We start from the raw sequence: 21,157 nt of genomic DNA, 5'->3' as shown, positions 1-21,157 counted from the left end.
GTGAGTCACAAAAGGCTGCTCTTCACATGCTTCCCATCCCTAAATCCACCCACACCCAGCCTGAGCGAGTTCCCTCTTGAGACGGGGCTTACGTGAGCGAGGCAGTCAGGCAGGCAGTGCTGGCCTGGAAAGCACCATACGGAGTTGTGTAGTATGTTGGCAGCGGCGGTAAACACACAGCGATCCAAGCAGATGGCCACAGAAGAAGGGAAACGGGCAAACAGACGAAAATTTGCAAGGGATATCCTACACGGGAGTTCAGTCGGGCAATGGCAGCGGGCTTGTTTCGTCGTCAAAATCCGGGATATTCATTTTAGGATCAAAGTCAAACACGGCAGCGCCTCTGTAATCCTCATTTGGCTGTTTTGTTCCGCTCTTTTAAGTTGTAGAGCGATTGCTTTCAGAATTAGTGCTTCTTGCAACAGAAAGGGGGGAAGGGACCATTTGTATAGCAAGGTACTAATCCTGCGTTCCTACTTTAGAGCACACCTTACAGCAGGGTCCCTCTGTTTACAACAGTCCCGACATAGGAGGTGTCGAGGTTACAAAATGCCACGCAAATAACTACAGTCAAACCGTGGTTCACGAACTTGAAACGTTTCGAGACTCTGTTCGTGATGTGAAATGTTTGAAGGAGATGTGAGACAGGGTGACTGAATCTCAACTTCAGAACAAAGTCCCGGAATTGCACACAGGTTGTTGTTTGGCCTGCTGCAACTCCTGTACTGCCTCCAAAGAGATACAGAAAACAGCGACACCAAGGCCAAATGGGGTTTTCCTTGGTACTTGTTTTGGTCTGATCCAGCTAACAAATGAGCGGCTATGAAAACAGATCATAACTTCATCTATAAAAGGCTCCGAATAGATATATTGAATATTTCTTTGCTAGATATGAAATCACTGCATGTTCATTTAATATAGATCCATTCATTCCTATGGCGGCGGTGTAACCCAAATTTGTACGTAGGTCACAAAACTATATTAAGGCAGTAGTTGAGTCATAATTATAGTAAATATCAGGGGGAAAAATACTTCTTGGGCAATGGTGTCCAATATGGCCCAGGGGCCATTTATAGCCCACCGTCCATTTTTTCGTGGCCTATTCTAAAAATTACATTGGACAAGGATTGGAACAGGAAAAGTCGGGGTGTCCAAAAAGTGTGTTGCAACAATCACATGCCCCATAGGTGTGACGCCCCTGACCACCACTACTCCTACCACTTCGAATAAATTTATTTTGCAGGTATGCAAAGACGCATAGAAACTACAGCTAAATTAGTAAAGAAATGTCTCTTCATAATGTACAATTACATTATAATGCAGTGACTAAAGATTTACAGATTACTGAGAATTTAGGACACCCCTGTTCTAGGCCATAAACATAAAACAATCTAATGATAAACTGTAAGTAGGGTGGTAACTGAGTGTGCCTTTTTGTGTTGATGTATTCTTAAACCACTGCACAAACTAGTTCATTGCGTACTGTTTGCAACCTTGAAACCTCGTATGTCGGGAACATCATAGAACGAGGACCCCTGTCGTGAACCCCGCTATTCAATCACAGACAATAACGTAAACCACAACCATACAATATAACCTGGTCCGGTAAAAACAAATAAAACATTTCATAAGCCCCTTTCATGCTGCCTGGAAAGGCCAGCAAGTAATGGAAAAATGTCAGAAAAGAAAACTATTTATCTGTCATTTAGCAAATAGAAATAATTTGGCAATCCTAATTAACCAAATACAGTCAAAGTTTAGTCTGATTTCATGTCAGACCGTGAGGAAAAAGTGTGTGCGCGCACCTCTTTAAATAATGTATGTAAATGTGTGGTTTCAACAGTAGATGAACAAAGATACATTTGTAATTAATAATATTCTTACAAATTGTGAGGTTGAATAATTTCCTGCGGCACCACTGACGATCTCTCACGGGACACTAGTGTGTCACAGCAATTCTAAATGTTATTGTGGGGGTGGGGGGTGGGTGAATTAATGTATTCTGCCATGCAATGCAATGCCACGAGATCAGGGTGGAAGTTTTAACACTTCTCTCTGTGTCAATGTCCGCACCTGTTGTAGACACCACGTGGGTGTGTTCTGTATAAAAGACCAGATGTACTATTATGGCTCTGATGCAGCAATAAAAGTGTTAAAATAGCTAAAGAAGTGTCTGGGGGTTGTACATAAGCAATGCACGCAGGTGCTGCAGTGTCCTCTTGAAAATGTGACCTTGCAGGAGTCTGCATAGGACAAGTTATGTTTTGGTGTTGATGTCACAAGAATTTGGATTTGATCTTTTCAATGTGTTAAATAATAATAATAATGAAAAATGACAACAGTGTGCTTCCTTTGAACACCATGCACATTGAGAAACGGTCAAAGCCAACTTGTGTGCATAATTATCCAATGAAATACCACAATTTCCTGGTTATGATACAATACGAGATGAACGATCCCAAGACGCTCGTATCGCTGACAGCACGAAGATGAATCAGCACTTGTGTCCGGTTTCTTTCGCCCTTGTGCAGAGGTATAGCCCATCCCAGCATAACAAACTGGTGCTTCAACAGAAACACCATCCAGTACGTGCATAAATCACACTGACACAGAACACATGGACATCCAAAGAGACTGAAGCGGAATTGAATAGGACAGAATTTAAGCCTTTCAGGGCCCGTGTAGGTTATTGCTAGCACTGCAGAGGGGAAAATGCTGCAGGACACCAAGAGAAGACATTAGCACACTGCAGGAGAATAATAAGACAATCATTGCAAAGACAAAAAAAATAGTAAAAAATAGACTAAATAGAGACACCTATGACATGGTTCGTTTCAAAATCCCACCATAAAACGTTTATTAACTACCTAGAAAGGTACTGTTTTAAGTACTTTTCGACATTTGTAACTGTTATGCACACAAGTTAACAAGTCTCTACTAATACGCTAAAACACCCTGTAAACACTCAACTTTAATGATAAATGAGAAAGGGTAAGAAAGGTGAAAAGTATAAAATGAAATCAACCACTATAAGTTACAAAAAACACATACACATGACACTCTACCCTTTGATAACAACCAATCCCATCCATCCATTCTTTGTACTGTGACAAACATAGGGGTTGCTAACTCTAAAGAAAAAGTACTGGACAGAGCATGGGTCCTCTATGGTCCCGACATACATGCACGACCATTCAAACGTTTTGCGTCACTTACAAATGTCCTTGCTTTTGAAGGAAAAGCAGAGTTGCTTTTTTCCAATGACGTGAACATTAATCAGAAATAAAGTAGACATACTAAATGCAGTTAAAAAAGAAATATATATATATATATATATATTTTCTTTTCAAACAAGGACTTTTCTAAGTGATGTCCGAACTTTTAAACGAGAGTGTACATACAGTATACCCAATTACAGGTTTTCATGAAAAAGATGAAATTATAGGGGCGACCTCTAAATTTTGAATAGTGGTGTACATTTAGAGAATACGAACGGTGAACGGTGTAAACCTGCACTGCACATTGTGATACGCCCTTATGGACCGTGTTTTCTTTTTTTTTTTTTCCTTCTTCTTATTCTTGGTTTTGCACTCAGGGCAAGTTAAGTAACACGAAAAATGGCTTTTATGCAGTTGCTGGCTTCCCCCAAATTATCGGCACGATCATTTTTTTTTTTTTCTGTACCTCAGTAACATGTCTGTTTGCCTCTTTCAGTAATCAAGCACAAAAGCCTATTTCAAATGCGGGATACGAGCCGTTGGGATGTTTCGCATGCGAAACCACTGACACAACAAGCCCGGCTGCAGTCCTCCTTTGCTACTTCTAATCAAGTGGCCATCTCTTACACATACAAACGGCTCACTTCAAGTCACTGCAAAATGAGAAGAAAAAAAAACAAGAATGTTGTGCTTCTGTTGTATGCACAGATTCAAGGGACAGTGCTTTAAGAGCCATTTTTTCTTTTTATAAATTGTAAGGCTCAGAATCGCCTGCTAAATCCCAGAGCTGCCAAATGATAGAAATTCACTTCCAGAACAATTTGTCTGAATTTCCATACTTTTAAAATTATGGCCAGAACATTTTTACAGTATACTATGTAATAGGATTCAATTGTGAACCGAGGACTCACTGTACAAAGAAACTGAAACACTCGCTGGACTAAAGTACTTAGAGCACTTCGAGAAAATGTGCGAAAACACAAAAGACCCAAGACTTAATCCCTTGATGCTGGTTGAAATGAGGTCTAGAAAGAGAAGCGGGCCAAGGGTTAGCAAGATTCTACGACGTCACACATTTCAACAGTTTGATGTCCAAAATTTTTAAAACATTTGAGACTTGCAAGCTCCTATGTATGCAAAATACTGCAGACAACCATCTACTGTGTACTGGACTACTGCATCCTGGATCAGCCCTGGCAGAGTACCACAGTATGAAACTGATGTGATTAAGAGATTAACAAGCAAATTACAATATTGTACATCAGCCCACCCACAGCACTCCTCACTCACACAGTCCATGCTACTTTGCCCACTCAAAGTGGTCACTTTTGTCAAGGACGGCCGACGCTCGCTCACACACACACACACACACACACACACACGCACACAGCACATGCTGTGTATTACACAAAGTAGATGGACATTTCATACATGGGATTGCATCCAGAGTGTAGCACTCACCAACCCGCCATTAATAATCAGACGAGTTTCACTTAGAAACTCACATTTTGTCTTTGTTTTACTTTGATGTTTCAAAAGTGCATGGTAAAGTTTGCACTTAAAGTATATTGAAGCCAGACGTTTGCTCAATGGTATAAGAATATGAATCCAGTGGAACCTCTGAATGTGAATGGCCCCAACGTCAAACATTTTGAAATTAAATTTAGAACTTGAAACACAGTCATGCAAAAAATCAAAACATTTTGTGAGACCTCTACAGAGCTAATTCAAACTCTCCAAATCTCAGTATCTATAGGATTAACACCATTAATATACTTTTTTTTTTTTTCCAGGGAGGCTACTGAAATAAGAAGTTTAAAACAACACACAAACCTCAAGCATACGGCAACTAACGAGCAGCTACCACAGGAAGCTAACATAAAAGTGGAACAATCACATGATCATGCAGATTAACTCCCCTCCATTAAGACAGACTTTGCTTTATCTATGGCTTTTTTTGTAATACCCTACAGAAGAGTACCACTTATAACAAAACAAAAAAATGACAATTACAATGACCATTAAAGTAGAAATGGAAATTATTGTGAGGTATTGTACGGACATAACAAACTTGTGACATAGTGCAACATGGGCTAGCATTGCACACCCCTGTAGCACAGCAACATTGCTGAACGAAAGAAAGTTCAGTGCAACAGATTACATAGGGACCCTGGCAGCTACGTTCGACTTAATTGAGTATAGTGTTCTTCCGCCATATTGTGGTTCAACGTTCGCGCTTGTTTTCAAAACAAAAACACAATGAGCATACTCATGCAGGAGTTGCTGTCAGCTTCAGGTCTTGCCCAGGCCACGCAGACTTGGATGTGTATACACCACCCCACCAAGCCCCACCTCTTCTTTGTAAATGCAAATGTAAGTATCTAACACACACACACACACACACACACACACACACACACGCACGCTATAATATGCACAGTATTTTCTATGCATTTTATGCTTGCAATTTTTGTGTTCAAACGTGTACAATGTGTTTGAAATGTGTGTTTGAACAAATTGAAGTGTTTAAAGCATGTGGGAGGAATAAAACAGAAAATTCACGTTTTTATATGGTCTCTCTAAACTGCAGATTTGTACCTTTTGCAGGTGAGTCTGGAATGTATCCCCCGCGATGAACAGGGGTTCACTGTACACCATTTCGTGTTTGTTTATATTTCAACTTCATTTTACACTTACATGACAATGTTAAACTGTTCCTTAAATCATTTTTTATCGTGGAAACACTACAACCCTGAAATGAATTAATTTGAATTTCCTAATGGACATTGTGTTGTAGATATGGCCAAAACATCGTCCAGCTTCCCAGAATGATTGTGATTGAATTTCCGACTACACAGGGTTTGTATATAAATTGACACATTCTCCCAAAGAGTTTTAGCTTTTCCCCAGAAGTAGGCAAACAGTGATTATGTCCTATTGTCCACTTGCATTCATGTTGCTCATATCATGACGCTCCAACCTCTGGATCGGTTGCAGACGCCAAAAGAAATCCCCCAGTTCAAAAGCAGCAATTGCACACGCTTCCTTCCGTTCGTCCGAACACATCCAGCATTCGCGTGTATGCGGCGGTTTGACTCGCTCATGCTCGACTTAGCAGGGTTGCTAGTCTCTCACACTTACACGAGACTCGTGCAGCTGTTTTTTTCTGACACGTTTCTCGTTAATCAGATACCATGTATTGATTGGCATTTGAAGAGATGCCCTTTATACGGAACAGAGCGATAGAAACCTTCATGCTGTATTACTGGACGGGCCTTAGTTAACAGATAGCTCATGTCTCTAGTAGCTGGTAACTACCATGTATTTCTTGTGTACTATACTGTAGAAGTTGGAAAACTAGCCTTAAACGGTGCCAACAGGGCAGCTGTAGTGCAGCGGATGAAGACACTAAACCTTCTGTCAAAAGTAGGACAAACTTAATAGCCACATGCGCCGCACAATGACTGAGTAGTAGAATATGAATCAACGCATGCCGGCTCAATTCTTACTTTCTATAGGACGTAAATAAAACACGGGTCTGTACATACAGACAGACATCAGGGTACCTACAGAAATCTCTTAGTGTCTGTGCGGTCGAGCATGAGAATGGCGCCAGGTTTCCTGAGGCATGAAGGGTTAACATCGTGCTGTTTATTCATGTCTACATACATGCCATGGGCCTGCCCACAGTATGTGTCAAAGCCAATCATTGTTGAAGATAAACGAGATTGTTGACTGATTTACGGCACCCTGGGGTAACAGTGGCTACACCACTTACTTTGATCCACCGTGTCTGGGCAACGTGTCCGGGTTATCTCGTGGACTGCCAATGCCATCTGCGTTGTTACATTAACCTTGGTAAAATGTAACAGGACAACAGGAGTGTGAGAATGTGAAACACTGCCAGCAGCACTGCTGTAACCGTGAACCATTGCCCTGGTTATATACAGCTTATGCAGTGATTGCAGGGGATACATTGCAGGCCCACCTAAAATAGGTACAAATTCTGCGATAGAGAAAGACCATATAAAAAACCCTTTATAGTGCTACTCCTCGCACGCGCTTTCAACTAGACCTGTCACGATAATTATTATATCGACTTATTGTTTGATAAATAAAATGAATGTTTTCCGACTACATAAATTGCCATTGCTGTGGTGGTGGAGTTGGACCGCTCCAATGAGAAGTGGTCTGCTACTATAGCGGCTAGGCTAGTATGTATTAGCCGCTAGGGGGCTCGTGAACCACCGGCGGACCGGCGTCGACTCTGTCCAATATTCTACAGACAATCTTAAATCTTATAAGATTATCCTATAAAACTGTCCTTAGGTCTCACGTGTGTTAAGAGTGGATTTGTCCTAATTTTAGGGTCCAAAACAGGTCGGGGTCGACACGTGTTCAATATTTACGACCAAAAGTCTTCATGTATGTGGGTGCTGCTACGGCACACGTTACTCAGCCAGTTGTTGACGAGAGCAAACGTATTTGATTGACAGTTGAAGGGCTCATCTCTAGTGCCTTCAGTGGACACGCCCACGCAGTCTTTATTTTTTAGGATTTCAGAGCCTTATTTTACGTATGTGGTGATTCAAGGAGGTTTTCATCACTGTTTGATCAATCTAGAAACTGAGTAACGTAGAACATGGGCCAAGGAAGAACGTATTACATTCTACTAGTAACAAACAAACGATTATTTTGATAGTCGACTAGTCGTGGATTATTTTTGCAATTAGTCGGCTAATCGGATAATATCGCTCGCATCGGGCTGAAATTCCATATTTTTTCAAGCTGAAAAAAACCTTGCTCTCTTTGATGATGCATTGTTAATGGCCCAACAATCTTTTGTGGGTTTCCTGAAAGTGATAGTTTGGGAGGGTTCCCCCCGACACCAGTGATATGTAAATTGCATTGCATGACCTTTTTCTGTGAATAATATTACAAGTCAGAATTTAGTCATACGCAGGAGGCGGGCCTCTGCAGTAGGAGTATTTCCAATCATTGTAGCCAGGGTCTATGCTTTATTGAGGGTCTTTTTACACTAATAACAGACAGTGTTTTGGCCATTTGCTGTTTCACGCCAATGGTGTTTTGGAGCCTGAAAGCAGATTTCAAAACAGACGTCTTTGGTTACGCAAACCTGAACTCGTGTCTATCAATAAACGCTCCATAAAACAGTGTGGTAGTGTTTCTTTAGTCTGTGCGAAACTTTTCAAAAAAGGCAAAAACAAATCCTGTTTTTACTAAGCTGTTGACTACCATTTAAATGAACCGTAAAAACAAACAGTCATCTCATAAGGGGCTCAGCTTGCATCAAGGATGGTTTAAAATATAACCTCTTCTTCCAACAGAAACTCTGTCAAATAAGTCTGCAATGTTAGAGTCACACTTTCACTTTTAAGTAAAATAAAAAAGTGGTACAACAGAACACCTATAGAAAGCTTTCGCATCACAACATTACAACTAATTTAAGAATGTTCTCACCTGCTCACTATTGGGAAAGGACACGTGTTACCTAGGTGAGGGTAGAAAACCCACAGGTAAAATCAAAGTGTGACAAAATATGTGTGCATGTGCATGAGACAGTGATGCCTCATGGGAACTCAAAACCAGGCTAATGAAGCCAAACAGGCCACGAAATCTCAACAGCAGAATGATTACTGAGCTCAGTTTAGGAAACACCCCCAATCGAGCATCCAGCAGACCAAAGCCATAAAGAGTGTCAGGGGGCTACATTAGCGAAGTGTCGCGATGAGTGAAAATGTCAAAAGATGCCAGTGGCTAGTCAGTGTCAGCCTTTCACCCCAGTGATTCCGTCGCTCAAGCATTAAGCCTCGGCGGATGCATTTCAGTTATGCTCGTCACTCGCCTATGTGAGGGAAACTTCGGCTAACGTTGCTAACAGCTTGCACTTGATTCTGGCCATATTTTTAGACCTTCCACATAAAAGCCTTGACTTTCAATGCATGAGCACTAGCAGAACTGAGCTACGGTTGAATGGATTCAATGTTTATACAAGGGCTGAATATACAACAAAAACTGACATTTAAGCAAACAATACCATATCGAACCATAAAGCCAAGAGATTGATTTATGATGTTCCTGTTTTTTTGAACGTCGAGGATTAGATGTCTCTAATATAAAGGTTATACACTGAAGAGATAGGGAAAGTAATACCATACGTTTGCTGACTGTAGGTGTTTTTTTCTGCTCACCAGACATTTGACTGGCCAACTTCGGATGATGTAGCGGTCAAAGTGTCCCGTAAGGAGAGTGAGGACACTGCAGTGAGCAAGGGTGTAACTTGGCATTGAAAATTGTTCCGAGAAGAACAAGGGAATGCATTCAAGGAAGACAATGTGAAATTGCAGACTCCACTGACTGAGGATGCATACCCAAACACATGACAAGTGGAGGCTACTCTATGACTAGTTACCAAAAAAAAACATAACATATACACATATATCCTGCATACATTTCATGGAGTATGCATGAATTGTGTGAGGCACAGGTAGAGGAAGAAATGGCAAAACAGAAATCCCCTCGCCATCATGGGGTTTAGGTTCCAGACCACCCCCGCTATAAGTATAAGCTGCGCAAATAGAAATACACTATTTACGACACTTACATTTTTTAAGCCTTTAACAAACTTTTAAAACGATACAAACACATTTAAACACACAATATATTGAAAGAGAAAAGATCAATGGCTAACACAAAAAAATACTGTAATAACAGCATAAAAAAATAGTAACTGCAACAACACACGCCAATAAATAAATAAATAAATCAGCGATATAGCGGGACGGCAAAGTATGAACCATAATATAGTGGGGATTATTACTGTTAGTGAAAGAGTAAGCCTAAACAAACCCCACTGAAAAAGACACCTGAGAATTGCTAAAAACAACACCACCCTGTGTCCTGAAAGCTTCATTTAGTGTCAATCCCAAACCATTTTGCTAGCAAAAGAGAGCTGTTATATCACACATATAGTATACATCCACAACTATTTTTTGCTTGCATCTGACATGGTACGCTTGCAGCCATCTCATTTTCTGGTCTTATTTCTGCACTAAAAGAAACCTCTTGTACACTGAGGTGGTCACTCAAAATGACTAACTGACTGGAGAGTTGCTCTTCATTGTGTTGAATAGTCATAGCAGGGAATAAAGGGTGTGTTTATACTTGAGGTTTGATTCTCTCTGGTCACTAGTGCGTTTGGTTTGCTGGATCAAGTGTTATCATCAGAACTCTGATGCACACTTACATCCGTTGCTTGCAAACACCCTTCCAATTACATTTTGTTTTAACTTTCAGCCCTATGCCTTGAAAGCTAATATTTAACCCTATCCCATACACCTATGCCTAACCCTAACACCTAAGGCAAACACTAAGACCCTCACACCAAGACACACATGAAGAACATTAACCGCTCAACTCCCTAAAATCAACAGTTTGGTGGTGGTGTTTTTTTTTGTTTTTTATCAAATGTTTTTAACCCTAACCCTTTAGCCCAGAAACCTAATACCAATACATCCTTTCCTCCAACTCTTAACACCTGAGCCTAACACTAACCCTAATATGAACCCCAGCCTCAAACTCTATTATCACCTTACGTTATTTTGAAGTGACATAACATCATAATCCTCGTGTACTTACAGTAGCTTCCAACAGCTCACTGCACCAAACAGAAACCCTGCAGCCTGCCTCTCCTTTGAGTTTTGCTTGGACCAGAGCCCATCCTGTGCAGGCAGCAGGCATAGTATATATGAGTGAAGATGCACACACACACACACACACACACACACACACACACTTTCCTGCAACAATCAGCCTCAGTGATATTTCCAAAACAAACTGTGAACCATTCGTCCCAACAAAAATGATGATCATTCTCACAAGGAACAGTTTGGGCTTTTCTTCTGGGTGTTGCTGGCAACTGCAACAGATATAAATGCAGCAGCACTATCAGCAGGGCAGCTGAGGTGAAAAGGAATCACGCCTTACTGCCTGAATGCAGAAGTTTGAACATGTGGCCTTTCATATTGTCTATTTTGGAGGTTTAATCAGGCCTTCAAGCCAAGTCTCTGGAAAGGATTCAAACGCTAGAGCATGCATAAAACATGAAAGACATTCAGACAACAGAGCATAAAGGAGAGAGCCAAGTACATACCAGCATAATAAGGTATGCAAAGACAGTTTTCAATGCAGCAGTCCTATCAAGCATGAGGACATCCACAGAGACACTCAGATAGCTCTAGAGCAACTCAGATTGGCGAATGTGCACCACCGTTAAATGCTGTAGCATGCGTACAGATGTAGCATGGGTAAGCGGGAGCATCCTGACTCTCATTGACAGACTTGAGAGGAAGCAAGAGAGGGACGAAAGAGGAGAATGAGTAGACAGAGCGAGAGAGCGAGACACCGGCTGCATGCACCCTCAGACACAGAAATGATGCTTTAAAAAAACCTACCTCAGTCTGCAGCGGATTCCTGACGCAGTGAGTGGAAGCAGCGAATAAATGTAAAATACAGTAGCCAGCAGTGGAGGACCACCAGCTTTGAATTCCCAAACACTTAGTGGGGAGACGGCAAGAAGATCGGGAGGTGGAATGACACAACTCGAGTGGATGCGGCGTATGATGCAATGTGACTGGAATTGTGTGCCCGAGTGTGACAAGCATGTGAGCATTTGACATGAGAAAGACGGAAACAAGTGACAAGACAAGGACGCGGAACAATGAGTAAGAAAAAAAGAGGTGAAAGGGGAAACCCGAATAAATGTGTGAGCTGAGCGTATATGCATTAGAGGAAATGCCCCTCCCTCCTCACACACACACACAACACACACATATAGACACACTTCCCTATGCACAGTCCGCAATGGAGTAAGTATGCTTTCGGTGAAAAGGACTGAACAAGAAGTGTGCAGGAGAGCAAAAGGAAAATTAAGCTTGTGGTGCTAAATTCACTTTTACCAAAAGTGGCTCAAAGTTGAATAGAGTGAACAAGGCACAGAGGAAAAACACCCACGTACAGTACAACATTGATTTAACAGACTGCAACATTTGCACAATCAACATTGTCCCAGATTATCGCACTACTCGTCACTTTAAACTGCATACACTCCTTGAAGTCTCGGCGCCCTTTGCACAATGGTTATTGCACCGGACGATTGTGAGATTAGTCATTCGATCTGCTCTAAATGCAAGAGGACTCTGCATCTTTTTGCACAATTGTCAAACAAAATATATATATATATATATATATATATATATATATATATATATATATATATATACGCTTTATTGCTCAGTGATTGTTTTTCTCAATGTCTTTATGTCTCAAAAGTGTTCTCTGTCAGTTGACTGACTGTTGTCGTACTAGAGCGCCTCCAACTACCGGGGACAAATTCCTTGTGTGTTTTTTGGACATACTTGGCAAATAAAGATGATTCTGATTCTGATAAGCGTGGGGAGGGGTCATCCATTAAAGCCATTTGTCCCTACATTTGAAAGACCTTTTTCACGGCCTAAAAACGCTCAGTACAGTACAAAATGATTGTAAATAAATTTCTGAGAGGGGTCTGACAAAGAACAACTGTAAACCCGTGAATTTCCCTACTCCCGAAGTAGTATAAGAGGCTCGTTGTCTATGTGAAAGAGAATAGAGAAAGTACAGGCCTGGGGTCAGGCTTACCCAAGACTCACTTCGTCTCTGTCCCCAGGAAATATAGGAGTGATGGACAACACCATAAACATCAATGCACACAAACTCAGTGTCACCCGCCAGTGAATTCAAGCAAAATGACTCACGTGACACAGTACACAAAGAGCAACAATGGAGGACATCCTGCACTCTTCTTCCTGACATGTGGCTGTGTTCTCTGTTGATTAATTACCAAACTGCAACGTCTCTATTGCTAGTCTTTAGGTACCACATAACCATGCATTGTCATGGTCTGTGTTTTGTTTTGGGTTGTGTTTAGTTTTGTTCCATGTTTTCCTGTGTTCCATGTTTGTCGTGTGCTCATTAAGTTGTTGTGTCCACCTGTTCTCGTCTGCTTTGTGTCGACCAATCAGCTCTCTCCAGCCACTCATGTCTTGTCCAGGTGTTCCTCGTTGTCTCGTCTATCTGTTTGTATTTAGTTCCCTGGTTTCTTTCAGTTCTTGTCGGTTCATTGTCGTTGTCACATGTCTCTTCCATGTCATAGTCGTCAGTTGTCTTTATCATTGTGGTATGTTATTGTCAGGTGTCATTCTCCCTTTCTATTCCACGTCTTACTCACAGGTCATAGTTTGTTTCCAGTTTTAGATATTCGAGTGTTTCTTTGTTACTTTGATTTGATTGGTATCTGTTGTGGGACTTTGTTTAGTTTTCCCTTTTTGAAGATTAAATATTATTTTGAGACTCCCACACTCCTGCCTTGCCTCCCTGCTTCCCTGCAATTGGGTCCACCATGTTCTTGCCTTGCGTTACTCGCCCTCGCCTTAACCACGTACGTGACATGCATTGAGATTGGAATCCCTATGAAACAGGGACAAAAAGTGGTACTGTATGGATCCAGTTATTTTGGATGCTGGAAACATAACCAGACTTTCTTTTATTAATTTAAAACAATATTAAGTTTGTTAGCACATATGGATCTATCTGATTGGAGGTACAGAGCCATTTCAAAGATAGGTTTGTATCTCAGAGTACCACGATTTTTGGTTTTGATACAGTATCGTTAAAATTCTAATTGTTATAGCACCGCTGTTTTTATTTTTTGGCAACCTCAAACAACACTTTCCTTGTATTATGCAACACATCAAAGTCACATACCAAGATGCTTCACTGGGAAAGTGTACAAAAACCTAAGCACTACATTAGCCGGAAGTTATTTTTTAGTCTCCAGCAACATCAGGATCACGGCACCTTCAATTCTTCTATATTGTTAATTTGCATGGGGGGGGGGGAACCTTCTATGATAACAGGCTTGACACCTTTGCCCTCAACACTCATGTTTCTGCCCTTGCATTCAAAAAACTTCAGGAAACATGACGTGTCAGCATCGACTCAAGGAAGATATTACCAAACATTTGAGCATGAGTTCTCTTCGCCATTTTCATAAAGAGCAGTGTATTTGTGCGTAAAATAAGAGGCACTTATAAAATCTAGAAACTAATTAGCAAAAAATGCATCCCACTATTATTGCAATTAAAAACATTGGTTGCTGCTTTAAGGGGTACAAGATAAGCCTAAACTGATATTCATTTGAATAGTACACATGATTTAGAGCCACTTCCCAGAAGTCTATCCAAATTAAAGGCAGCCCACAGTGTGTTGAATTGCTTTCTATTATGGTAAGCAATTTATTTCATGATAACCCCTGTTCGTTTTGAAACAGGTTTTCTAAAATACTCCCCTGCAACTATACGTTCAAAGGAAATAGTGGGACGGTTAGCTGTATGACAATGTCTCCATGACTCAGCTCAAAGGAAAGGTGATCAACCCTGGAGATCCAGTCATCCTCCTCCTGACTACTAAACTGACAGCACTATTATTTTAACTATAACCATGTTTTTCAAGAAGCCCTTTCATGATTCTGTGCCCCAAATTTGTTCAAGGTCATGAGGTGGATAACAATATGCACACGATTGGGTACGCTCTGATCTGCAGGATCAGTATCAGGGCAGATTCAGTTACGTCGGGAAAAAGGGCACGTTCCAGGGTCAAACTTGCGCAATCATAAAACCTTCATTAACTGTACTGCCAACGTTTCAAGTAACAGTTAATACATGTTGACATTGTTGGGCATAGAAAATAAACACAAAACGGAAAAGAAAAATTAAAACAACTACTGGCTGATTCGCTAACACCCAATTAATTGCAGGTTGTGTTATCCCCTTGAATAAATACATAAAAACTCCTCAAATACATACATTATTTCCTTAAGAACGACTGATACAACCATGTGTCATGGGAGACGCCATTACCACAACACAGGCACACGCACAGGAGATCAGGCATGACAACTGGACAGTTCAAAGAGAAAGTGTTGCAGTCTGCAGAGCAAAAATTTCCAAAAGAAAACGGGTCGACCTCTGACGTTTTGCACAACTAAATGTGGTGGGTGGGGGGTTCACAAAGATTTTTGAATTTACTTTAAGTCCTCTGCAAAAGCAATAGTTCAAGGAGCTCAAGGTTTAAGGAATCGTTCTCATGCAAGTCGAAACCTGCCTGATAGAAATGCAGTAATTGTATGAAAACACTTCTAGCCATATGTGATAACTGACCGTGCCTTGTGCTGTATTTCTGCTAAATCTTTGCGCGCTTTTTGTAACCTCAAAATGTTACATGTTGGTACCGTTGTAAACCGAGGAACCCCTGTAGTGGGATGGTTGAAGGAATATTAAACGATTTTCCGATAACAAGCCATAAATAAAACCAACCAAAGTCTCTAGTTTCAAATCATTCGTGCTCAAAAGATGCGCATGTTGTTCATAAATATAACCCAAAAGGTACCGATTGAATACAATAAAAAGATCTGGTGATTAGAAGTGATTACTGATCTGTTGGGAGGACCACACATAATTCTTGAAATCCTGCGTTGATCCAACAGAGCCTTTGGGGATTGCGCACAAGGCACATTAGGCTTTTAGTACTGCCGTCTGTGCTGCTTCTGGAATTAGTGCATGGTATCGAGAGAATGTGACAGGTATTACGCAAACAAAACAGAAGCCGCTGGTGTGTGCGTCTAACTTCTTGAACAACCCAGAAGCCCATCAAATTATCGCCAACACCACGACCGTGCAGACCTGCTAGTAGATTCGCCGCATTGACCGATCCCCCACACTGACAACGCAGCAGGATGATGATGATGATCCCGTGCAGCTGAAGTTAAAATCTAATAAAATTATTAAACATAGTTGCTGCTGGCAGACAGTTTTGGGTTGTTAGGAGAGAAAAAAAACTCCTTGGGCAGAGCTAACATGGAGTTAGTTCAGTTCAGTGTGTATTTTCACATCTCAAACTGCCAAAACAATTTGCATTAGCCTGTATATATGGGTGCTTGTGGTTTTGCCTAAATATAGCCACAAGGCCCCATTTTGTTAAGAATAGGTCACTGGAAACACGTCAAATCTGAGGACTTTTCTGTACTTACGATACGTTTTAGATCCACTCGTAATAGGTGAAAATCTGCGCTCCAGAAACAATATAATCCATTTTATGCGGAACGTCAGGTGACCAAACCCGGAAAACAGGTTAGTGGACTTCCTGTGTATGCTGCGATAGCGAGCATAACTACCGGTCGATGACATGATGGTTTGAACCCGAACTTTCTAAAATTTTGTTTACTTCATGGCTGATGTCTTCAGACAAAAGTTAAATACATGTACAGTATATCAATTATTTATACAAATATGATGTTATATGCAAACATGAACAAAGCCTAAACGACAGATGTCATCTTTGGTATAGTGGTTGAAGACATCCTGTGTAGGACAAAAGATAATGCTCTACAGATGTTTAATATTTCTACAGTTGCTTTGTCGAATCCAGAAGTTGGTTGCGCATGTCTACGTGTGTGTGTGTGTGTATATATATATATATATATATATATAGACAGTATATACACACACACACACAAAAGCCCATCCCACACGCTTTAGACACATTTAAACGCTTTAAATACATTTACACTCCTTAAAACACTTTTTAAACACATTTGTAAACATATTTAAATATAAAAATATCAACCACAAAATGTATAGAAAATACTGTACAATACTGTACATTGATAAGTACAATAGTCGATTGAAATTGGTCTAATTCGTTCCTTGACCAGGTTTGTAACTCAAAACAGATCATCTTCATCATCTTTTTTTCGCATTGAAATGAATGGAGATGCCATTAATCCATTGCAGCCTTCCCCAAACAAACAACAAAAATTGCAGTAACGTGTACTTTAATGAGGAAAAATAGCACCCAATATTATACGCTATAAAAACATACAGTAATGATTTATGCTCTGACTCGCCCCCCAAAACTCAATTCGCTGTTAGTATTGACAGTAACGAATGACTAACGAATCACAATCTAATCATTAGTCCTTGTATTATTCCGAAACAATCATCCAACAAATTAAGAATCCAATTAGATTATTTGAAAACTATCGATTGAACCAGTAAGAGAGGACCTTGGCAATGTTTTGGCTTACCCATTTTAGCTGCCGTGACTCTGTACAGAATAATTTTTCTTTTTGGTTTAAAATGCCTTACTTGAACCAATAAAGATAGAATGCCAGGTCTGTTCTGTCCTGTCCTCATCTGTGCCATAAATCCCCGTGGGCCAAGCTGCCACCTTTCCAGCTAGCCTGCTGACTACTCAGCCTGTGTTGGATTAACTTTCTCCCATTCAATCTGCCGCAGTCACCCCTTCCAGCGATGGCTCCTTTTCAGCTTCCGTTGTGGCGTTTCCATGTATTTATTTCCGTGCAGCTAATCGGAGCTAGGCTAATAGAAGCCTCCTTCAGGGTAGAGCTTGGTTTTTGTTTGGTTAATTGTTTTTTAACTAACTTCATCCAGAGATTCCAGAGATCTCTGTAGAGCTACAATGTGTACATGCGCAGAAACAATGTGCAGTAAGTCAAGAGGGCTTTGGCCGTAAACAAAAGCTAAGCATCGTGGAATATTTTGTATTCTTTTAAGTGAATGCGGCGTGGCAGCATTACAGCTCTTATCAGAATAAAGTAAGTAGTATGTAATTCTTTGATTCTTGGCAATTCGAATGAGCAAATTTTGATTTAGCTTTAGTTTTTTTTCTCGGCGCACTCAATGCAGCACCGAGTCACCACTCACCACTGGAATCAGTGAGTAACCCACATTACGACATAATTAAGTAAAATTACAGAATTAAACAGTTTTTGTTGTTGTTAAATAATGTGGTTTGTTGAATAATCAATTCCTGATAATGGACCTAATTCTTAATGTCTTGACGCAATTGAGGTAAAAATGGCGAGCACTGCTTGGCTGTAACCAGATTTTCAACTAGTATGTTGTCTAAATAAGTGTAACTTGTCGTCAGCTACTAACGAGCCACAAATAAAAGCAGCTCTGAAATGTCTTCAAAACAGCCAATGAGTGACATCCCACGTGGGTTGAGATGATGCTTTAGCGTTGTGATGAGTACATGACCCTTCTGCTAGAACGCCAAGGTGCTTAAATGTCAGTAACCAATTTGTGGCGGATGACAATAAAAATGTTGACATTTGATGAAATCTCATTCGCTTCTAAATTGCCAATTACCTTTTGAAACGCATCCGCTGAATGGAGCGAGCCCGCGCTTCCTCGGGTGCGGGCCTACAAAAGTAGGTGATCTAATCAGGAAACGCCAAGTGCTGCTCTAATTGCATCATTAGCTAAGGACATGACTCAGTCACAGTGACTTTTACACCGTCACCCTCCCAGCCCCATCCAGAAATCGGGAGTCAATCCTCCACCTCTTCCGTTGTACGGATGCTCAAGCGGAATCATTTTAACATGTTGTGTGCAACAGTGCCAAATGTTAACATTCCAGAAATATCCAACTGAAAACACTCAGTGAAAGCACTCACAAAGTACTCTTTGTTTGTCAAAACGGGGCACAGGTCTATCAGAGGGCACAAAGCTGGGCCTCGAGCTGCTGTTATAACTCATGAGCATGAGGATTTGGATTTGACACAATTGTTTCTATGCTATGTTTTTAAAGTAGAACCCGCTGCCTGTAAAAGTCAGCAAGTTTTCAGATTTTTTTCAATAAGGCGACGAGATGACAGCTACGTGTAAAAGGGAATACTGCGGAGCTACGACATGGCTGTGAAGCTTAACACCCAAAACATAATCCTCCCACTCTGTTGTGTTGAAAGCGATTTTCGCGTTTCACTGACAAACATTTTGAAGATAATAGTGGTGACTCACTTCACCTAATTATCTGATTGAGGCAAATATCCCGCTTCACTGAGTTGTGCGTAAAAGGCAAATGTGCAAAAATGAAATAAATCTTCCATTGCGGTAATCAGTGTTAAAGAGGCTGCTGAATGACAATGTCAACTCTGCATTAGGGGGCAGGAGAACTGCCCCGCAAATGGCAAAATGTTTATTTCATTTCATTCTCTTATACAGGTGGTTTCCTCCCACATCCCAAAAACATGCATGGTAGGTTGATTGAAGACTAACTTGCCCGTAGGTGTGAATGTGAGTGTGAATGATTGTTTGTTTGTGTGTGTGAGTGTGCACTCCGATTGGCTGGCGACCAGTTCAGGGTGTACCCCACCTCTCGCCCCAAGATAGCTGGGATTGACTCCAGCACGCCCGCGACCCAAGTGACGATAAACCGTACAGAAAATGGATGGCTGGATATCTTGGTCTCTTCAATGTGACCTCATCTGTCTGCAGCCATTGAATTTTTATTACACATGCTTTTATGCGTATAGGCGGCACCATGGACAACTGGTTAGCACATCTGCCTCACAGTTCTGAGGAGCCGGGTTCAAATCCGTGGGTTTTCTCCGGGCACTCTGGTTTAACATGCATGGTAGGTTGATTGAAGACACTAACTTGCCCGTAGGTGTGAATGTGAGTGCGAATGGTGGTTTATTTATGCGTGTGTATCTTGAAGTAGAGTTACAGATATCTACTATTCCATTGCGGATATTGGCAGTGAATAGTAGATATCTATATTGAAAAACCCAACACAAATGAATGGCAAAAGTGACATCATTTGTCCAAGGTGAATTGACGGTGCAGATCTCTAACTTGAGCTCCATCTCGCATTTCGATTAGTCACAATTCCATTACGGATGTCTTGAATGCAAATTCAAAGTACAGTATTCAGAATGGAATTACAACGAGTCATTAAGACGTACAATATAGGGACGACATCAAGATGGCCGTGACGACGGAGCAGCGCAGGATCCCGGAAGAAGACTTCCAGGGGAAGGCGGTTGGGAAAGTGCATTATTAGACTTAACACTTCGAAGGGGGAAAGCGTCGTTTGGATTCGGAACATCTTTTCGTGACATCAGTCCTAGAACTTTCCTGACACACCTTGTACCTTATTCATCCATTAGCAGTCATCCCCAGTTTTGGTGAACCCTGGGGATTTTTTGCAGCGATGCCTTCAGGAGCAACGTGGACGGCACGATGTCCCGTTGTCAAGGTGACGTTTGAACTGGTCACCTGGCTTCGCTGCAGTCCGGAGGACGGACACCTCCCGGAGCCGACGTCTCCGCGTCGGCTCGCATCTACACGACAACTCTCCCCGGCGGGTAACACACGGCGGACGGGGGAAGGGAGGGGGCATCACGGACGGGGACGCCACCTCGGGCTTCCCGTTTACGCTCCGTCTGCCCACATCTGATCTGTGCAGAGGATGTCAAACCGTCCACACGGGAAGCTAATCACGGAATGGTGCAACGAAAATGCTTCCTTGATCAACAGTCGTCGTTTTAATGGCTTTACCACGCGTGTTACTTGTTTACAGTACAGCAGCCGAACAGTGGCATGACTCTTTCGGCTACCGTCATTAACGCGGCGTAAATTCAAGCTTATGACCCAGTGTTACAGCGGACATACATAGCGCGAATACACTCAGCACATAAAGGGAATGTTGTTGTTTTTTTTTAAATGCTTACCTTTGGAGAAATGGTTCCCTTTATGGCTCGAGTCCCCCGTGAAGACGAGCGTCTGGTTTGTGTTGCTCTCTTGACACAACTACCACGCGTGGAGAAGAGCCCCGCCCCGTTAAGGCTGCGGGCGAGCGGTCATTGGCCAGTGGCAGCCCGACTGCAACCTTAACGAGGCTCGCGATTGGTCGGGCTCACACGTCAGTCTATTCGGATTCCGCTTCCCGCGTTCGTCAGTGGTGCCCCACAATACGTTGCGTTCTGCAGCCTATATTTAGGCGTCAACAGCCAG

At 41.6% G+C, this 21,157-nt stretch overlaps 1 protein-coding gene across 7 annotated transcripts in view; it reads right to left on the bottom strand.

The window, feature by feature from the left end:
- Window positions 1-20,947, bottom strand: part of kcnab2a (potassium voltage-gated channel subfamily A regulatory beta subunit 2a) — a 92,458-nt gene extending 71,511 nt beyond the window's left edge. For 4 of the 7 annotated variants that reach the window (XM_061687573.1, XM_061687575.1, XM_061687571.1 and 1 more), the window contains exon 1: window positions 11,693-11,771. Coding sequence is in view for 2 of the 7 variants with exons in the window: in XM_061687568.1 (XP_061543552.1) it covers window positions 11,693-11,910 (218 nt within the window). In the remaining 5 variants the exon portion in view is untranslated. Of the gene's footprint in view, window positions 1-11,692; window positions 11,919-20,874 lie in introns of those variants that run through there. The other 3 variants (XM_061687568.1, XM_061687566.1, XM_061687572.1) reach the window with 2 other exon arrangements.
- Between the last annotated feature and the right edge of the window lie 210 nt (window positions 20,948-21,157).

Source organism: Phycodurus eques, chromosome 10 (genome assembly GCF_024500275.1).
Source record: "Phycodurus eques isolate BA_2022a chromosome 10, UOR_Pequ_1.1, whole genome shotgun sequence".
Classification (NCBI taxonomy): Eukaryota; Metazoa; Chordata; class Actinopteri; order Syngnathiformes; family Syngnathidae; genus Phycodurus; species Phycodurus eques.
This window is presented reverse-complemented; position numbering and strand designations above follow the sequence as displayed.